The following is a 20,510-nucleotide window of genomic DNA, read 5'->3' as shown; positions in this document are numbered from 1 at the left end:
ACTGAATACTGATTGTAAGGTTGTAGTTTAAACCCCAGCACCGCCAACCTGCCACTGCTGGGCCTTTGAGCAAGGCCCTTAAGCTTCAACTGCTCATTATATAAAAATGAGATAAATGTTGGTAATTCTGGATATGAGCATCTGCCAAATGCTGTAAATGTAAACTCAAATGTTTCATTTCTTACTTACTAAATAAATGCATAATAAATAGAATTGTGATCGGATTGATAGCCAAATGAGGAAAAATGAGTCATGACATTTCAAAATGAAAATTTTAAGATTAAGAAGTTGAAACATTGTAATGATGCTCGGTTAATTCAGTACTAATCCCCTAAAATGGTACTTACTGCAAGTACTATTACTTGAGTGCTTTCCACCTATGGTCAGTTCAGTTATTCTCCTCCATCCCTATTTACAAGTGGAAGAAAGACTCTTGATGGTGACAAGTATATGTAGTGCAGTTTGAATCTTGTCAAGACAATTTAATATGTCGGATGCCTCTGTTGGTATGCACAATGCCTGGTCTAAGGAAATCAGTAGTCCGCTATCAATATAAGCAGAAAGACTGCTTTCTAAATCGTTTGACCTTTTTAAAGGCTCATATAAAGCAGGATGTCATCTGCCTTACTGTATCTACAGTTTGCCTATTGGCACTGTAAACCCTAAATGCTTACTCTAAGTGAACCAGGTCATTGTATCTTTGCTGCTCTTTTTCTTTTATTTTATTTCTTATTTAAAATCAATATTTACCCAGGAGCAGTCCCTGGGGCTCAGGATCTCAGGATTACCTCATATTCTCCTTGTCCAGCTGTGCTTTCTCAGCGTCTCCATGACAACGACAGGAATGTGCACATCATGTTTATCCTCCTGCCAAGAAAACAGACAAAGTCAGACAGACAAAGAAAAAGAGAGAAATCGCAAAGATACTCTTACCGTCCTTGGTCGAGGCCTGTGGAGAGTCAGTGGTCCAGAACAAATAGCTTTTTTTTTTTTTCAATGAACACAACGTGAAGCTGATTTACTAATGGACTATTTTATTAAGAAGGAATAAAACACTTCAACATTTGCTGTTAGAGGAAAATAATCAACGACGGGGTGGTGTGATGCCATTAACACCTTGAAGTTAATTATTTTCAGCTAAACATTAAGACAGCAAAGTGTTTAATTCTTCTTATACCACAGCTAGTTCCCAATGATTACAATCTTCAGTGTTAGTGAAGGGCATGTCATACCATTTAACCATTTATACTTACATTTCTTGTTGAGTAACATCCACAAAACACGTCAGTTCCAGGTATCACTTACATTATAGCAGCTGTAAACAGTCCTAAAGACTTTCTTGTGCTAGAGACTCCTTCCGTAGATGTTAAATACGGAAAGATTCAACATTTTGATTCGATTTTCTTTGTTAAATGACACAATTTTTCATTTGTTTATTTCATTTGTTTATAGATTGTGTCCATACAAGTCCCTGTGTATGTTGTTACTATAGTAACAATAATATATTCTAACAGGTGCAGACAGCTGCTCTTATAGAAAATTATTCAGCTTCTGACCAATCACAATCAAGAATTCCACATTGTGGTATAAGTACAATTTAATAAATATTTTTTCCTTGTTTGGCAAGGTGGTTGACCTGAATGTGTTCTTCATGTCAATATCACAAGCCAACAGAAAAAAATAGCTTTCAATATCTCTCTCTCTCTCTCTCTCTCTCGCTCTCTGTCTCTGATTTAGAGACAGTTGCCTATTTGACGTCCTGTACAAAAGCCATCGTGTCACACCTTTTTGATTAGTCATCATAAATATTCCCCAGACAGACTCCGTGTTATCAGCTAAGACCTGCGCAAAGACTTATTACAGCCAGAAGATGGAATGAGCTACTCTCTTAAATCACTACACACTCACTCTGTCCTGAGGTGCATGCACACCACACACACACACACACACACACACACACACACACACACACACTCAGGAAACAGTACAGTGCATGACCAGGTCATCACTCCAACAGTGATCCATATTTCACAGTGTTTAAGATTACAGTGCCTGCCTGTCTGACCAACAAAGCCTTGCTCTGAAAGACCGACATATATATCCATATGCTGCCTACTCCATCATGGACTCCATCACGCATTCTGGATCGCTTTAGTGTGCAATGATGCTCAGGGTACTTCTGGATTCCCCAATGTTAATAACTATATGCATTATTCATCTTAATATATTGACTTATTGTTTGGTTTTACATCTAAAATCATAAGCAATCATTGTAATGCATTATTATTCCGTGTAACTGCAAGAAAACTAACAGGAAAAGCTAACAATGAGGAGGAAAAGAGAACTCAAGTGGTTGCCTACCAATCTGGTGGCCTGGCTGACAGATTTCAGTGTCTAGTGCTTTCATTGACTGCATATTTCATAGTATTAATGTGAATATCTCAATGAGGCAAATACCCTACAGTAAGAAATGTTGATTTTGTTCACATCAACCATTTTTAGACTCTAGCAACTTTGAAGAAGGGTTTAAGCTCTGCCCACTTGGCACACTCTTGTTATGTCAAAACATATCTGTGAAAGGATGTTTCCTACAATAAATATAAAGTTATGTGTCATTATCATATATAAATTAGGGGGGGGGAACACACACAATAGTGTGGGATTACATGAAATTACTTTTACTTTTTTCACTCAGATTTTTTCATGTGGATTTCTATCTATGTAACCTATTACTGAGGAATTTCTCAAATGTTGGTAACTGTTGAATACATAATAGGTTGTATACTGAAACTGGCATAAAAACAGACCAATGTTTATAGTAGTGCTTGATATTTTCTCCATAAAAGGTAAATAAATTATATTCTTGAAAACGGTTCTGTGATATTTTGTCTCTGAAGAGAATGAAATATACATTTTGATCATTTTTATATAATTTATATGATCTGTGCTTATTTAATTAGATGGTGCCTCGTTTGCTGCAGTAAAAAAAAAAAAGTTTAAAATTCCAACAAAAAATTATAAATAAACATATATATATACATATATATATATATATACACACACACACACACAAAATATATAGTACAAGTGAATAGGGTGTGTGTATATATATATATATATATATATATATATATATATATATATATATATATATATATATATATATATATATATGTGTGTGTGTGTGTGTGTGTGTGTGTGTGTGTGTGTGTGTGTGTGTGTGTATACACTTGTACTAATAAGTTTAAGGAGTTCAAGGACATAGAAAAGTAGAAATATGTTTGGAATTGAATTTTGATGTGACGAATTGCTGGAAGGCTAAATGTTTTCTTGGATGGCTTTGAAGTCATGGAAAAGGAATCCCGATAGTCCAGGAACTATTATCAGGCCAAAGATTACTGAAATTAATAACCGACGTGTAATGCCAGTTAATGAAACACTCTTTTTTTATTTTTAAAAGACTAGGTAGATGATATTACATTTTAAAACTTTTTTTCAGAGACACCGGTGTTAGCTTTTCCATGGGAACAGGGAACTATTTGCACTAATTTGCAAAAGAAAGGCCACTCAAGTATAGTGACTGTTAGGGAATGTTATATTTGGTCACTAACATTGGCCATTTAAGTAGCAGAAGTCTCATTACTTAGCCTCAGAGTGCACTGGGAAACTGAGCAAACACGACTGAGTGACCCTTTGTCAAGAGGCTCTTCTCTTTAGGCCATCATTAAGGACTGCAGAGCACAACTGAGATCAAATGGAAGAATCGCTTAGCTATTGCAGGACTTCTGGACCTTTCTCTTTCTCTCTCACCCTTAAACTGGGCTTATATTGAATTTAAAGGCACCTGAAGACATGAAAATGGAGCTGAATGAGAAGACTTATTGAATCAGCAGGGATTGGGCCCTTTGGATTTTTGCCAAAACGGAACTGACCTCAACGCTCTGACAGGATTACTCCAAAAAAAAAAAAAAAGAAGAAGAAGAAGGTGAATTACAGGCGTCATTGCATGGCGTCCACGCGTCCCGGACCATCGGCCGCCATATCACAGTAAGATTACTAGCACTGATTCACTTATAAGGAGTCCTTAATCCGCTGGTATAAAAGGCGCTTAAATCAGAAGTCGACATGTAGCCCTTTCACAGGAATATTCTGAGCCATGGACACGCAGAGGCCTTTCCTCGAGCCGACCATGTTTAACTTCGTCAGCGATATGGATTGCGAAGTGCCTCCGGGTTCCGTCTTTGAAGATGCGGAAGGCCTGGACACTTACCACATGGACTACGACGGAGCACGCGAGGACCTCACCTCCGCCATTAACGGGTTTGACTGCACAGGTGCGCGCGCAGGTGAGAACGCGGTCCGGAGGGCGCCGAAGCGGAAGCGCGTGATCACGGGCGTGCAGCGGCGAGCCGCCAACATCCGCGAGCGCAGGAGGATGTTTAGCCTCAACGAGGCTTTCGATGAACTCCGGAGGAAAGTGCCGACCTTCGCCTACGAGAAGAGGCTGTCGAGGATCGAAACGCTGCGCCTGGCCATCGTGTACATCTCCTTCATGACGGAATTATTGGAAAAATGAAATAAAAGAAATAGACGGGACCTTTTACATAATAATAATAATAATAATAATAATAATAATAATAATAATAATAATAATAATAACAACAACAACAATAATAACAATAACAAAATAATACATTATTTATCAGCGTCTCAGACATGACACAACACTGTACATAAACATACAGCCTATATATATATGAACACATGCAATAACATAAACACTGCATGTATATATGGAAAACAATAAATAAACAATATCAAGAATAAATAATAATTCTAAAATTTTATACAAATGTATAAAAGTAGCCACATCATCATCAACAACAACAACAACAATAATAATAATAATAATAATAATAATAATAATAATAATAATAATATGATCGTTCCAATACCAGCAAAAACATTTTTGGATCAGATACCTGAGAAAACATCAGCTATCGGATCCTGTAACACCTATTAATATACTATAATAATACCAAAGACTATAATTGGATTTTGGAACTGTAAATGTTATATATGATATGACATAGAGATATTTGACTGTTTTTTTCTTTTGTTAGGGTTGATTTTATTATATTTATGCTTTATATTTTAATAGACTTAATATATTTTCCATGTAGGTGATTTTTGTGTGAAAGAGTTGAACTGTGAAGTGCTTATGTTAAAAAAAAAAAAAATTAAGCATATAGTAGGTTTTAAAGGAACTAATAAAGGATGGGTATTGTTATCAGCTGATACTCAAGGTTTCAGTATCAGCATCGGCAAAGATAAGTGGTATCATGCCATCTCTACAAAATTATAACAATTTTAGAATTTAAAAATATTCTGCGATATTCATGGGTTGTCTAGGTATACATTTCAGTAATCAAATTCCTGGACTAATGGTAATCCTTTCACCTTATCACTTTAGATTAATATTATTATTATTATTATTACTACTACTACTTGCTGGGACAAGTCTAATAGCTAACGACTGAGATATTTACTTTAGGATAACGTGGAAGCTCAACGTTCTGTATATTAATGTATATATTGGTGTATAATTGATGCATATAGCTGAACATGTGTTTGATGCTCAGGTGTGTCAGGCCTGTTTCAGGACCATGGACAGAGCTCAGGTAGACCCACCTGCAGCTCAGAGCTCCACACTCTGCTGTGATGTTCAGTTGTGCCTTTATGTTGTTTGCATTTTTGGAACTTCATAGGTCCTGTGGCTAACTTTAGATCAGAGGGTGGGAACCTGTTCAGCTGGCAGAGCCATAAAAGCCCAAAAAAAAAGTTATGCTCTTTTGTATTTAAAGAGCCAGAGATAAGTTATCGTTTCTTATGTTTATATATATATATATATATATATATATATATATATATATATATATATATATATATATATATATATATATATATATATATATATATATATATATTCTATTATTATAGTTATTATCTTTACTATTATTGCATAATTATAAAAAGTGGTAATGTAATAAGGCCATTTGACGTTTTGCGTGATGACGTCATTTAACCAATCATGATAGTTTCATCAAATGGTAAATCAATACAAGATGCAGTACGTAGCGTAAATAAGAGTAAACTGAACACTGCTTACCATTAATGTGACTTCCAAATATGCAAATTCGTCTGTTTGTTCGGACTGGAATGAACGATACTCATCGAATTGTTTTTTTCATTTAGCTATTTCACCTTTGTTTAAAAAAAAAAAAAAAAAACACACAGTCTGGTGCATGCATGACAAACAGGAATCGATTAATCATGTAATATTTTGAAATATGTCATGTGTAGAGTTTTAATAGAATTAGGCCTAGCTTTCGTGATACCTATTTTTTTTTCCTGGCGTTGAGCCATATACTGTAGGCAATCACTGAAAGAGCTGTATATGTCTCGCAAGCCATAGGTTCCCAACCCCTGCTTTAGATGATTTTACAATGTTTAAACAACTAATAAATCATTCAGATCAATATTTAATCCTTGTTGATAAATGTTGAGTCATTCAAAATGTTCAAAATCTTGATTTTGTTTTGCATTAGTTTGAATGTCTTGTAAATTAGAGTGAGTTGAATTCAGGTGCAGACAAAACACTAAGTGCATCTTTGAGACAGTCAAGACTGGGAACCACTGATCTGCTATTATCGATTGATTTCATTGCGCCCCCTAGTGGCATCTTTAAAAGATGCGAGAAATAAAGTGGAGCTGAGAGATGAAATTTCTTATCTAAAAGAAGACGTGTGTGTGTGTGTGTGTGTGTGTGTGTGTGTGTGTGTGTGTGTGTGTGCAAGTAGTGCAGACATGTATGCCTCAATCTGACTTGTTTATATAATATTAATCGAGTAAGCCCGAGAGGAGACGTCTTTATGAAAAGGGTTTTTTTTCGGATCCCATGTGACAGCTAGGGGCACTTTAGACTGCTTGTTTTCTTTGGACTGACATCTCGTTTAGTTTAATGTTTGCTTTGTGTTTTGGCCGCACACTTGATGCGTCGTGTGCTCCAAGCTGCCAGTGTGGGCGGTGTGTGTGTGTGTGTGTGTGTGTGTGTGTGTGTGTGTGGAAACCTGAGTCTGACTTGGCTTTTAAGTCCTCAGCCCTCGCTGCTCTCAGTCCCAGTGGGCTGAATGCTAACACAGGCATGCACATTTCAAGACTGCACTGAACATGTTAAGATAAACAGTGGGGTCCATTTCAGCAGTCCAGACTTGCTCTGTTCTCTATACAAAGACAAATTAAATAATATACCGATTATAACTGGACATTTTGACATATTCAGATGCAGCCAATTACCCTAGACAATACCTTCACTGTGTGATTTCTGTATAATACAGCCCACTGTATATATTACTTACAATTACATGACAGTATGACAGTTGGAAAATAATTGGATGGAATCCTGAACTATCTGGCCATTTTTAATCATACTACTGGAAAAACACGACGTTGTGCTGGCAGATATCGCTTGGCCAGGTTTAAAACGAGTAAACGAGAAGGCTTTTAAACCGTGATTGGACTGGAAAAGCTCATCGATCTGGCAACCTTGTTGGAAAGAGGAGCGACCACACCTATCACCAACCCACATCCAGAAAAAAAAGCAAACTATGAGAATGTGAGAAAAGTAGCACCTCTTCTGGCGAGACATCCAGGATGCGCATGTCAGCCAAAAGAAATTCTGGACTGTTCCACCTCTTCAAGCTCACATCAAATATTATCATTAATAATAAGTTTAATCAATTAGACCGATCTTATATTTCAAAGCATTGTGGCTTTACCCTGTTTATCTAATGTCATTAGTATTGTCAATAGTTGCGCACATGCGCACTACACCGCATAGTTTTGCCACTAATTACAGTTAAAATATGTGCTGAAGGTGATATATGGCTATCTGGTGTTAGATTTAAAAATTAGCATGTATTCTTAGAAGCTTATTAGTAACACAGAGCACTCAATGAAACTTCTTGGCTGTTGAGATCTCCACGCCCACATGAAAGATAAACAATAATGAACTGCCTTAATTAACCCAACCGTTTGTTTTTAAGCTTTGTGTTTTGTAAAAAACAAAAGGTCCCTGGAAGATGTTGTCTCTTTAGTGGAACTCTTGAAAGTGTATACTGGAACCTTGTTGCAAAGGATGTTGACCCTAAGAACGTACATTTCAGTAAGAATGCGTAAAGTTTTCTAGTGCAACCTTCATTTTTTTAGGGTGTGGGTTTGCCCTGTTTGTTTGGTGTCATGTGATGTGGGGGTTTTACGCAATTTATCCAATTTATTCCCTGATACTATGAATAATAATATCGCTGTTAAGCGTCCTGTGTCTTTTAGATAGGTTGGATATTTTTGTCCTGTTTGAAAGTGTGGCACGTGTTTATTCTGTTATTTCTCTACCGAAAGTCTAGAAACTTGTATAACGGATTTTTTGAAAATACTTGCTCAGCCTCTCCTACTCCTCCAACTTACGTCGCACGCACTCTTAGCCAATCACGGGCCTCCCCATAAAGTTTGCGCCTTCCAGGCTATAAGAGCGCTCCAAGCTTTCTCCTGAGTTTGAGCGACACCTCGGTGGCGCGCGAGGCCAGCGCGAGTGCGCGACACTTTTGAAGGCGAATTCCAGAAAGGAAGTACGAATAGAAGCGAACCGAAGGTGATGTTCGAGGAAGAGGCGATGCACGACGAGTCAAGTTCCCCGGAATCCCCGGTGGACAGCCTCGGTAACAGTGAAGAAGAGCTCGACAGGCAACAGAAGCGCGGCACAAAGAAAAGGAGAGCGAGCCGAAGAAGCGGAGAGGACTCGGACAGCCCGACGCCAGGCTCCGGGAAAAGAGGCAAAAAGTGCGCCGGAAGCCCGCAGTCGTTCGAGGACCTGCAGACGCAGCGCGTCATGGCGAACGTGCGGGAGCGACAACGCACGCAGTCCCTGAACGAGGCGTTCGCCTCCCTGCGCAAGATCATCCCCACCCTGCCCTCGGACAAACTGAGCAAAATACAGACTCTCAAGCTCGCCGCGCGCTACATCGACTTCCTCTGCCAGGTGCTGCAGAGCGACGAGCTGGACTCCAAAATGGCGAGTTGCAGTTATGTGGCGCACGAACGGCTGAGCTATGCGTTTTCCGTGTGGAGGATGGAGGGCGCATGGTCCATGTCAACATCTCACTAACGCGCACAGACCTGCGGCTTCTTTGGAGAGCGATGGTATGCACTCCAAACCGAATGCACAGAATTATGCATTATGCATAAACTTTAAGTGCATAACATGTCCAGATTCATATCATGATATGTATTTTAACCAGGCAAGCCTGCTGTAGAATCAATAGCCCTAATACACATCCTAAAAATATCATATCATATTATATCATGTACATCATAAACACTAACCTATTTAATATTTTCTAATTTTTTTTATTATTTTTTTTTACTTAGTGCATAGTAATAAATGTCATCTTTCTTGGTGCAGATTTCGAACTGTGAGCAGCAGAAGGACTGCAGGAGAAAACACAGCAAGAGGACCAAAGGAAACAGCCTGTAGAGTCAGCAGGCCCGGATTATAGCCAAACACGGAAGGTTTTGGAGACAATCTTACCGGGGTGAACCGGGGGCGTCGTCGCGAGCACTTAACGACAGTGTACAAGGAATTGCCTTGAAGATTCGTGCTTGTAAATGCGGTTTTGAGGATGAATTGTGGAACTTTGTACTTCTGTAGGCTATATGCATGCATTCCGACAAGCCTTGCCATCTCATACCAAGCTACACAGACTGCAGAAGCAGGAAGCAGGCGCTTCATTTCGGGCTGACAGCGTGGAGCCACGAATACGAATGTCGTCATTGCCTATTTATTTCGTCAAAGAACGAAACTTGGCTCATATCTGTATTTTTTTTTTTTCATCTGGTCCATGAATGAAAGGTTATTTATTTATTGATACTTGTCATGATGCAGAATGGACCCGATGTTTACATGCGTTTGTATGTTTCATGTTTTGTAAATATGCGTTTATTTTTCTGCAATAAAAGTGGTTTGAATATAAATCATTCCGGTCTGATTTTACCATTATGAACAAAACAGAGGTTTTGTTTTTCTGCTACAGTTTTTCAAAACCAAGTGCTCGTATCTGTATCAGTAGTGGGCAATAAGAAGAGGGCAAGAAAAAAGACTGAACTTTAATGTCGGCATGATGGCAAATCCATAATCGTGACAAGAAGATTGATCTCAATGTATTCAAATACAAATATTTATTTATTTTACAGATTTATTTAATTTTTTTTTTTAGAAATCACATGCTGTTTGAGGGCTACTGTATACATACTTTAGTTGTATGGCACGTGATCTGCTGTCAAGATCCACTCTTAATCCCAACAGTGCTAATGGTTTTATTTTTCACTCAGTATTTTACTCTGGTATTTTGTGCACGTTAATTCCCCTGCTGCGGAAATGCTATGGATTTATTCAACCTTGCAAATCTTAAACTTTGAACTTTGGGCTACAGCTAAACACTCATGCTGAGATTTTTTTCTCTTACAAAAAAGTTCTTTCGTCTGAAAAAAAAAAAAAAAAGTGCTTACAAAATATCACACTCTTAATGCACACTTAGTGCTCTCAAAATGATGAATTATTTTCATTGATTGATATTATATCCTTACTGATGAAGATCGTGTTTGTAAAAAAAAATAAATAAATAAATTAAAAAAAACCCAAAACAAAACAAAAAAACAAAGAAGAAGATAAACAGAGAGGCATACAGGGGCATAATATGATGAGAAAGTGTGAAAGTATCCATGAATAAACGTGTAATGCTGCTTTGTAATGTGATACAGTTTGGTAGTACCGAAACGCACAAGTGTCTGATGTGTCAGGTGAAAAACAGGTCTGGGAAAGTATTTGAGGATGGTGTGAAGAAATCGTTTGAAGACACAGTGTGTGTAATTGAGTTTGTGTGTAATTCCCAGATGCGAATGAAACGCATGTCGGGTCACGGGGTCACGCCGAGGTGCGGTGCGGAGGGACGTATATTTACACTGCCATCCACTGTCCTCTTATTGATATGAGAATGTCGCATAGTGTTGATGTAAAGTAAAGAAGATCATTATCAAGTATTTCATGCATTCAGATATTTTGATTGAAGAACGAGGAAGAGAACAGGTTATAACGCACATACTATAACCTTAGTTTAGTAGACACTGTGGCTGGGTGTTTTCTAAATTTAGTAGCCACACACACTCGCAGAAAAAAAAGCAAAACAAAAACAAAACAAAACAAAAAAAAACTATAGCCTACTTTTCCTTATCGCTGGTATGGTGCAGCTTTTGTACCTGTAGTATGTGTCTTTTTTTACCTGGCGAGGTGCATACAGTATGCTGTAACTTTACATTGAAGCTTTATGGTATATTAGTCGTCTTTAAGGTCCAGTTATGTACCTTAAATTAGTTTTAAATTCCTTCAGGCTATTTGTTAGAGTGCAATTTGCAGTTTCACTGTCCAAGAAAAATAATGCTACACTGAATTATATAATCATCATTTTATTTTATTTTATTTTGATGAACAGCACAAATCTGTAATCCCCAGTTCGCAGGTAGGCAGGTGTTAATCTCTTAAATGTTAATAATCCTGAATTTAAAAAAAAAAAAAAAAAAAAAAACAATAATAATTATTATTATTATTAGTAGTAGTAGTAGTAGTAGTATTAATATTTCGTTACAAGGCTATTGTCCCAGCTAGGCCCGCTTAGAAGGTTTTAGCCTCCTCCGTCACTCAGCTCTTCCTAGTTATATGAAACAAGTGAAAATCAGGGCTTCGTGCATTCCTTGGAGTTGTACAGAAAGAAAAAAGAAGAACCGAGGCACCTGAATCAAACTTATTTTTACCAGATGTGCTTCGGTATTTTTCTTTTAAAGTCACGTGAAGCAGCGAGCAGATGTTTTAGCTGCAGCTGGGGGTCCGCCTTCGCGAGAGCACAGCCGCAGAACAGCAGCTCTGACACAAAGCGCTTGGATTTTTTCCTTAATCAAGAAAGAGAAGAAGTTTAGACGCTGTTTTTTTTAAATGGAGAGTTTGGAGTTGTTTTGTTGGTGTTGTTATCGAAGCTAGGAAGAAGACGAGCGCTCTCCTCCCCTTCTCTTCCCCCTCCTGCTCTGCTCTTCTGCTCGGGGATTTCTCTTTCTGATAGACGACTGTGCAGGATTTGCTTTTCCTTTCTCGAGGAGAAGAGAGACAGAGACAATGGTAAATACTTGTGTAGCTCTTTCCCCCTCACAAACTAGCATTTAAAACATGATATTTACACACACACACACACACGCACACACACACACACACACACACACACACACACACACACATACTCTTTTTCTTTTTTTTTCTTTCATCTTTTTATTTTATTTTAATGAACACTTTAGTAGATATTAGTAATGCTGCTTTTTTCTCTCTCTCAAAAATACAGATGTTTTCCAGAAACAGATGTGGTTCTTGTAAGAGTAGGCCCGCGATTCAGTTCTGAAAAGCTAAAATTGTAACAAATTTTAATTACTAATCTGTGATAAATAATGACCTAAACTAACCACGCCTTTATTTGTCAGAAGTTGGAGCACCTTGACTGATGTTTTTGCAAAGATTTAATTTGAAAATGAAACACAATTCAATAAATAAATAAATAACTAAATAAATAAATAAATAAAACACAAGTAAGAAGATTTGACTGTGGCATGGCTGTGTTTTTCTTTCCTGCATGAAGAATGCAGGATATCAGATCAGCTGAAATTCCTCCGTCTTCAGTGGCTAGGCTACAGAAACCCACATGAGCAGTCCACTTGAACGATTTGACTTGTGTGTGTGTGTGTGTGTGTGTGTGTGTGTGTGTGTGTGTGTGTGTGCGTGCGTGTAAATGTAAATATTAAACCATCCGGTTTGACCCGAGGGGCAACAGTGATTCACCAAGAGAGAGGGAATCGATTCCCCGGCTTCAGATGACCGTGTCCGTGTTGTCTTAAACTTGAGGCAGTGTTCTGGGGGAAGAGGAAGGTACTAACTTTAACGACATTAACACTTCATACTGTTTGGGGTATTAGGGCCAAATTCCTGCGCCTCGACCTTTCGAAATTATAAAGCAGGCACTGCAGAAGAAGGAGATAAAACACACACACACACACACACACACACACACACACACACACACACACACACACACAGAGGTCAACACTTTTGAAGTTAACGGCGATGACTTGCTGGATCAGGTTGCTTGGGTTACAAAAGATGCTCTGCATTTATCTAATAAATAAATAAATGATAGAAAGTGGGAAGGAAGGAATGAAGGAAGGAACTGATACATACCCTAAAGGACTAAATTAATAAATAATAAATAAATGAAAAAAGGCAGGAGGGACGAAATTAATGACTTGATAAATACATGAATAAACGAATAAATAAGAAATAAATGAAGCACGGAAGAAATGAATTGATAAATAAACGAATAAATGAAAAAAAAAACGAATTCACTTAATCAATCAGTAGATAAATGAATAAATGAAGGAAGGAAGAAACCAATCAATAAACGACTAGGCTAAATGAATAAATATTAAATAAAGGAAGGACGGAAGGAACTGATAACTATATGAATGCATTAATAAATGAATAGATAAACATAAATAAATAAATACACTTCGAGTCTGTCATTAAGTCCAATTTATTTAGCCTATTTATCACATTTAAGAGCATGTTTTGCTCAGTTCTGGACTGAGGTCATTTAAAAGCCTATTAAATAAAATAAAACAATATAAACTCACAGTAAACACCGAGTCTGTCATCATGCATCACTATGCACAAAACAATGACGATTTGTCCTTAACTTTTTTTAATATTTCTTTCATCTGTGTGCTGTCTGTGATGCAGAGAGAGAGAGAGAGAGAGAGAGAGAGAGAGAGAGAGAGAGAGAGAGATGCATGATGACGCTGACAGACAGGTGTCTGTCCTACCAGCCTGCTCCTACCCTACACACTGAGTCACTCTGACATCATATTCTCATTCAATCTAACTTACGGCTACATATTAGCTACATTCATGCATTTTCATAATATGATGCATTTCATATGGAAAGTTTAACCTTGCACGTCATTTTTCCGTGACACTGATCTACCACGTGACCTGAAGTTCATCGGAAGGTGACAGTTCATTATTTCATGCTTTCAAATCAACTGCTGCTGTGAAATAACAAACGAGTAAAATAAGTTTTGTAAAATTAATTAGACTGATCACATTTCTCAGGGAAAGCTCGTAGCATGTCAATGTCAGTTGCGATTTATGTGTATTTTTTTTTTGAATAAATAAATAAATTAAAAATAAATAAATAAATAAATAAATAAATAAACAAGCCAAATTTATTCTGTTGAACGGATTAGCAATAGTATGTGATTTTTAAAATATGTTTATCTTAATACAAAATTTCTTCGTGAATTAAATGGGCTTTGTTCAACTATTTTAAAATTATAAAATCACTGTTTTATTTGACTTTATTTAAGGCTTTTGTCATTTTTCGGTAATTTAATATTAATCACTGACTGTTGCTGCTCCGTTCAACAGAATTGATTTGGCATTTTTACAAAAAATAAATCGCACCTGACATTGACATGCTACGAGCTTTCCCTGAGAAATGTGATCAGTCTAATCAATTTATAACAAAACTTGTTCCTCGTTATAATCAGACCTTCAGAAAACATCGGTTGTTTGATACTTTGCACATGCGCACTATGATATTTAATAAACCATATTTAAAGGTTTTCTTTCTTAGTGATCTGTATGTGAAATGCTTCAGATAAATGAATAATTAGAATTTACATTCCTTTCATACATTTGATTCATAAATTTGCGTTTGGTTGAGTATTTATGGACAGAAACAAAAACATCATACAACTGATGTGTAGGGTGTTTGGGGCCAAAATAAAAAAAAGAAAAAGAAAAAAGAAAAAAAAAAGAAATCACAGTAATAGGTTTAAATTGATACTTAATTTTTTTGCACAAGTAGTCTGCATTGTTTTGAATAAAGTCAATTCTGAGAGTCTGGAGTTTTCAGAGTTTTATCAGAGTAATATTTCATTATTTCTGCTTTTATATCTCTCCATGTCCAGTTAACAGGTGTTCAGGAAACTCCTGTATCCAGTCATTATTGCTTTCTGCTAATCCTCATAGCGACAGATTATTAGATGACGAACCCGAACTAAACCAACTAAGCACACACTAAGGACATTTTCTCACTCTAAAAAAAACTAATAATGGGAAAATAACTGATTTGTTATCCATGCACCTAATAAGTTATGTGTATCTGCTGCTGTAGAAGAGGCTGTAACCCAATTCACCTTTCTGAACATTTCCCTCCAGGTAAATTATTCAAGTGTCCATTTTATACATGTGTCTATTATGAATCTCAGTGATTTCTGCACTTTTATAAGAGAAAGTTCCACTGCTTCAAAGACACTGAGAAACATGTGCCGTTCTACCCCAAACCCTGGGTGAGCTGTAACAGCACTTAGGGTAAACTGTGACCTGTAAGGGAAATGAATGCTCATGAAATCAGGTGAATCCAAACTGTTTCGTTTCAACCACACTGATTTATTCGTTATAATTTTATGTTAGCTGTGAACTGATTCAGAGAGAGAGAGAGAGTGAGAGAGAGAGAGAGAGAGAGAGAGAGAGAGAGAGAGAGAGAGAGAGAGAGAGAGAGAGTGTTCATGTGTGTGTGGACATTCTTGTCCCATGAGCAACTTTTCGCCAGTGTACCACCAGGGTTTATTGTTAGAAAAGATGGTGTTAACTAAACATATATTTAACCAATAATATAGACTATATATATATATATATATATATATATATATATATATATATATATATATATATATATATATATATATATATATAGACAGTAAGAATGATTGTGCTATGTAAAAAAAAAAATTCATACTTATACTTACTGATACTTACTTCAAAAACAGAAGTATCATTATGGGGTTATTTTTTTCAACATGGTCCTCTAACGTAATATCTAATCACATGATTTCTGCCTTGTTCGTTATTGGAGGAGATGTTTTACACCTGGTGCTATACATACAGAGAGAGAGGGGTACAGAGAGAACCAGTGACTAAACGAGTTAAGTAAAATATCACAACACTATATCTTATCACTAACTAACTAACCACAGGATATGTCTCCTTCTAGTACTCATTAAATCTAGCTCTTATATTGTGTGTGTGTGTGTGTGTGTGTGTGTGTGTGTGTGTGTGTGTGTGTGTGTGTGTGAATGTGTGTGTGTGTGTGTGTGTTTCAAACATAGTGAACGGTCTATAGTTTAGAATATACCAACAACAATTAACAATTTTAAATGTTTTCTCCACATTATGGCTTTACGACTGTATATAATGTTTTATGTCATATTTATAAATGTTATTTCCATTAGAAATGCCATAGTTTAGGACCCCCTTGAAATCAAGATGGTTCGTTTCAAGGGGTTTATCCTAAAGAATATCCTAAAGAATATCCTAAAGTATCATCATCATCATGTTGCCATTATTTTTGCCATAAGAAGATTAACACCAACATTTTTTAGGATGTTAGCTTTTGTCCAGGAACACTGAGTTAGTGACGTCTATAAATTTTGTACAGCAAGCCATCATTAACCCATATTTTGTTTTCAAAATGAACTTAGATCCTGTACAATACAAATTGCATCCTTAATGAAAAATTAGAAAAGCGAAAGAGTTAGAAAGTTCAACAAGGTGGTGTCTGGTGGCTAATCTGTGGTTGGCTAATTGTGTTATATCATGCCTAGCAATGACATGAATGTTCTACTTTGCAATCGTGCCAATTAAGGATAACTGTCTTATGATCAAAGAGCTTTTAGTGCATGAAGATAAATTATGTAATATTTAGATGTAGAGGCTAAACACAGCTGTGTCTCAACAGCGTCTACTTATTGAATATACCATTCTTGATGCTTCCTGATGCTTCCGAATGTAACATAGTTAAGGACTAATCACAGTCTGACATTAATCTTTACCCCACATGCATTATTAATGCCATTTCACGTTAATACAAAATTCAAATTAAAAGCATGATCTATTTATTGATCTTATACACTAATACATCATGAATGCTTTCAAGTATTAGGTCATTGTATTTTGATATGAGACACATCTTATATTTTGCTCCTATGGGATTATTACCTTTCTGTTTTTTCTCCAACTTTTCAATATACTAAAATATTTGGCTGGCTTGGTTGCTATAGTGAGGTGGTCTGCAACATGTTAGGCTATCTGGATTCGGGTCCTTTGAAGTGTTTCTGTTAGGAAAAACATGTAGCACTGAGATGGTGTGATGCATCGGGCGTTTGTGCCTGAAACAGTACGGAAACCTGGATTCATGTGTGATTTCATTTGAGCGGAGGCCTTTTCATCTCTGATTTACTGGGTTCCGTCCTTTGGGCCGTAAATGGAACCACATGGGTCCTTCACATCAGCCATGACTTTCTGCTTGGAAAAAAGCGGAAAAATGGTTTTGTTCTTATGAAATGGATTCCACTCGTGTCTAAACTATCTGGATAGCCAAGAGTCTAGATCAGTCTTCACTGTTTTAATCTCGATGTGTGTGTGTGTGTGTGTGTGTGTGTGTGTGTGTGTGTGTGTGTGTGTGTGTGTGTGTGTGTGTGTGTGTGTGTGTGTGTGTGTGTGTGTGCGCACGTGTGTGTGTGTGTGTGTGTGTGTGTGTGTGTGTGTGTGTGTGTGTTTTCAGCTTCATGATGTATGGGTCTTTACAGTGCACAATAATATTCACTGAACAGAGTCTGTTTGTGGATTGGATGAACCAAAAAGACAGTCTGATTGATAGTTATGTTGTAAATAGTATTAAACGCTGACATAAAACCCATGAAGAGGTAATCTTCACTCAAAAAGAAGCAGCTGTTAATTTCACACTAGTTAACCTGTGTTTTAATGCCATTAGTTGTTCGACTGTCTTTTTATTTTAATAAAGTTTGTTTTAATTGGTGCGTCTGATTGTTTGTGAAACACTGGAGTTTGACTTTATCAAAGAAAGCCTGAGAAACTAATGCCTGGACCATGCAAGATTTATACAATCCTATTCCATGTTGAAAATGTGAGCGATGCTGGATATAATGGCCAATTTTATTTTGGCTTGGGTCATCCTTCATTCATCAAACCGCCCATGCTAGAAGACTTATCAGACTACAGATGAATTGTGATAGTTCAGTTCTGATGTCATTGGATAGCTACCGTATCTTTCTAGAAATATTAAAATGATTTGAAATCAATGCGACCTGATGGTGAGTAAATAGGTTAAGAGAGGGGTTGAGATTGGATTAAACACATGCCATACATATACCACAAGATAGTAAAATGGCAAGGTAACATTTAAGTCCAGATTACAGTCAGCCTTTAATACTGCCACCCCAATGAGCACCAACTGACCAGAAATACAGGAGAGCCATTACCATTTTTTAAATGTAGATTTATATCCCAAATAAGCAGTCCCTGAAGAAACTTTGAGTACAACCAGACTCAAAAAGGAACCCATCCTCCTCTGGGTGCCAGGTGTAATGGTGTATGTTGCTGAAGGTGTATTTCATATGCACTCCAAATTGTCTAGCAGGTCGTGTTGCTGTAGAAGGTCTCTGTGTGCCTGCATCGAATGTCACATATTCTTGCTATGTTCATGTGGGTTTCCTCCAGGTTCTCCAGTTTCCCCCTACTGTCCAGAAACCATCAAGTAGGTGGATTATCTACTCTAAATTTCCCACAGGTGTGAATGTGAGCACGCATGATGCCCTGTGATTTACTGGCATCCCATCCTACATTTATTCTGCCTCATGCACAGTGTTCCTGAGATCCACAGAGACCCTGACCAGGAAAAAAAACAATATGAAGATGAATGAATGAAGGAATAGGTTCTAAATAAACTCCATTAGTTAATAAGTAACTTCCTTTTGCTATTTCCAACTATAAAAGAGTATGCTGTAGTCAAAGGAATAGTCATTCTTTTTATGCAGAAAGAAATAACGAACTATCAACCACATCTTCAACATCTGTATCAAATGAATTGTTTCCATATGTCACAACAGTTACTATGCACTTGCCTCATACAAGTCTTTTTTTTTTAAAGACATTTTTGTCCAACATTTTGTCAGCCTTATTGTAGTTTTATAATAAACATGATCATGATTGCATTTCCCATTGGCCAATCAGGAACAGAGAATGCAAGTGACGCTTCTTCCAACATGTGTGTTTATCATGGTTGGTCAAAATATCTCTGACCTTCCTGGCACTCTTGTCCACCCAGTCAGATTGCCGTACACAAATGATTTCACCAGCAGGGAAAAAGTGCACCAGGCAGTCCCCCGAAGCCCCGGCTGTATGATTGGCTGGATCGCAGCTTTCTTGAAAATAAACAGGCAATCATAATGCTGTGCTTAGTGTACACAATGGCATTGCACGCATTTGTGCGTGATCAAAGGCACAAATTGTGTTCCTTTTTGTTCGTTTCTGTGCTGTGTTTATTTGCATTCGCCGGTTCTCCTCTAAATAACGACTGGATCCCTGGAGGCATAAACAGAAAGTCAAGTGGAAAAGTTGTCTGAGCCAGGAGTACAAACTCCAGCCAGCCATGCAAAAGCACGTCTGTGTGGCGGCGTAGTTAACTCACTATTGAGAGAGAAAGAGAGAGAGCAAGAATGAAAGAGTGAAAGAATGTGTGTCTGAGAGGGAAACAGACACTGAGCCACAGAGAGAGAATGAGAAAAAGAAAGAGACTGAGAGAGAGGATGAGAGAGAGTGAGAGAGAATGAGAGAGAAAGTGTGACAGAGACATAATGTGAATGAGAGGATGTGGGAAAAGGAAGACAGAGAGAGGGGAGAAAGAAAGAAAGAAAGAAAGAATGAAAGAAAGAAAGAAAGCTGATGAGAAAGAGAAAATTAAAGAGAACAATTAAGAGAGTGAATCAGAGAGAATGATAAAGAGAGTATGAGAGGACAAGAGAATGAGAGAGAATAAGAGACTAAAAGAAAAGGGAGAGAGAGAGAATGCAAGAATGAAAGAGTGAAAGAATGCGTGTGAGAGAGGGAAACAGACACCGAGGCACAGAGAGAGAATGAGAAAGAGAGAGAGACAGAGAGAGGATGAGAGAGAGTGAGAGAGAATGAAAGAGAAAGTGTGACAGACATCATGTGAATGAGAGGATGCTGGAAAAGGGAAACAAAGAAAGAGAGGGGAGAGAGAAGGAAAGAAAGAAAAGAAAGAAAGAAAGGAAGAGCTGATGAGAGAGAGAATTAAAGAGAATTAGAGAACAAACAAGAGAGTGAATCAAAGTGAAAGAGAATAGGAGAGGACAAGAGAATGAGAAAGAATAAGAGACTAAAAGAAAAGGGGGAGAGAGAGAGAGAGAGAGAGAGAGAGAGAGAGAGA

At 37.3% G+C, this 20,510-nt stretch overlaps 2 protein-coding genes across 2 annotated transcripts; both read left to right on the top strand.

Moving 5' to 3' along the window:
* The first annotated feature begins 3,931 nt into the window (after positions 1–3,931).
* Positions 3,932–4,882, top strand: LOC108256860 (fer3-like protein). Its single transcript, XM_017454084.3, has one exon. The coding sequence runs from the start codon at positions 4,157–4,159 to the stop codon at positions 4,574–4,576; it is 420 nt and encodes a 139-aa protein (XP_017309573.1). The 5' UTR covers positions 3,932–4,156; the 3' UTR covers positions 4,577–4,882.
* A 3,717-nt stretch (positions 4,883–8,599) lies between these two features.
* On the top strand, positions 8,600–10,086 carry twist1a (twist family bHLH transcription factor 1a). The gene is made up of 2 exons (XM_017454605.3): positions 8,600–9,255; positions 9,518–10,086. Exon 1 carries the CDS (start codon positions 8,711–8,713, stop codon positions 9,218–9,220), a length of 510 nt encoding a protein of 169 aa, XP_017310094.1. The 5' UTR covers positions 8,600–8,710; the 3' UTR covers positions 9,221–9,255; positions 9,518–10,086.
* The last annotated feature ends 10,424 nt before the right edge of the window (positions 10,087–20,510 follow it).

The sequence above is a fragment of the Ictalurus punctatus genome, chromosome 24 (genome assembly GCF_001660625.3).
Source record: "Ictalurus punctatus breed USDA103 chromosome 24, Coco_2.0, whole genome shotgun sequence".
NCBI lineage: Eukaryota > Metazoa > Chordata > Actinopteri > Siluriformes > Ictaluridae > Ictalurus > Ictalurus punctatus.
The sequence above is the reverse complement of the archived record's forward strand: the minus strand, read 5'-3'. Positions and strand labels throughout refer to the sequence as shown.

What these genes read in the sequence shown, in the direction of transcription:
- LOC108256860 (XM_017454084.3), top strand. Translation starts at nt 4,157, where the DNA reads ATGGACACGCAGAGGCCTTTCCTCGAGCCGACCATGTTTAACTTCGTC.
- twist1a (XM_017454605.3), top strand. Translation starts at nt 8,711, where the DNA reads ATGTTCGAGGAAGAGGCGATGCACGACGAGTCAAGTTCCCCGGAATCC.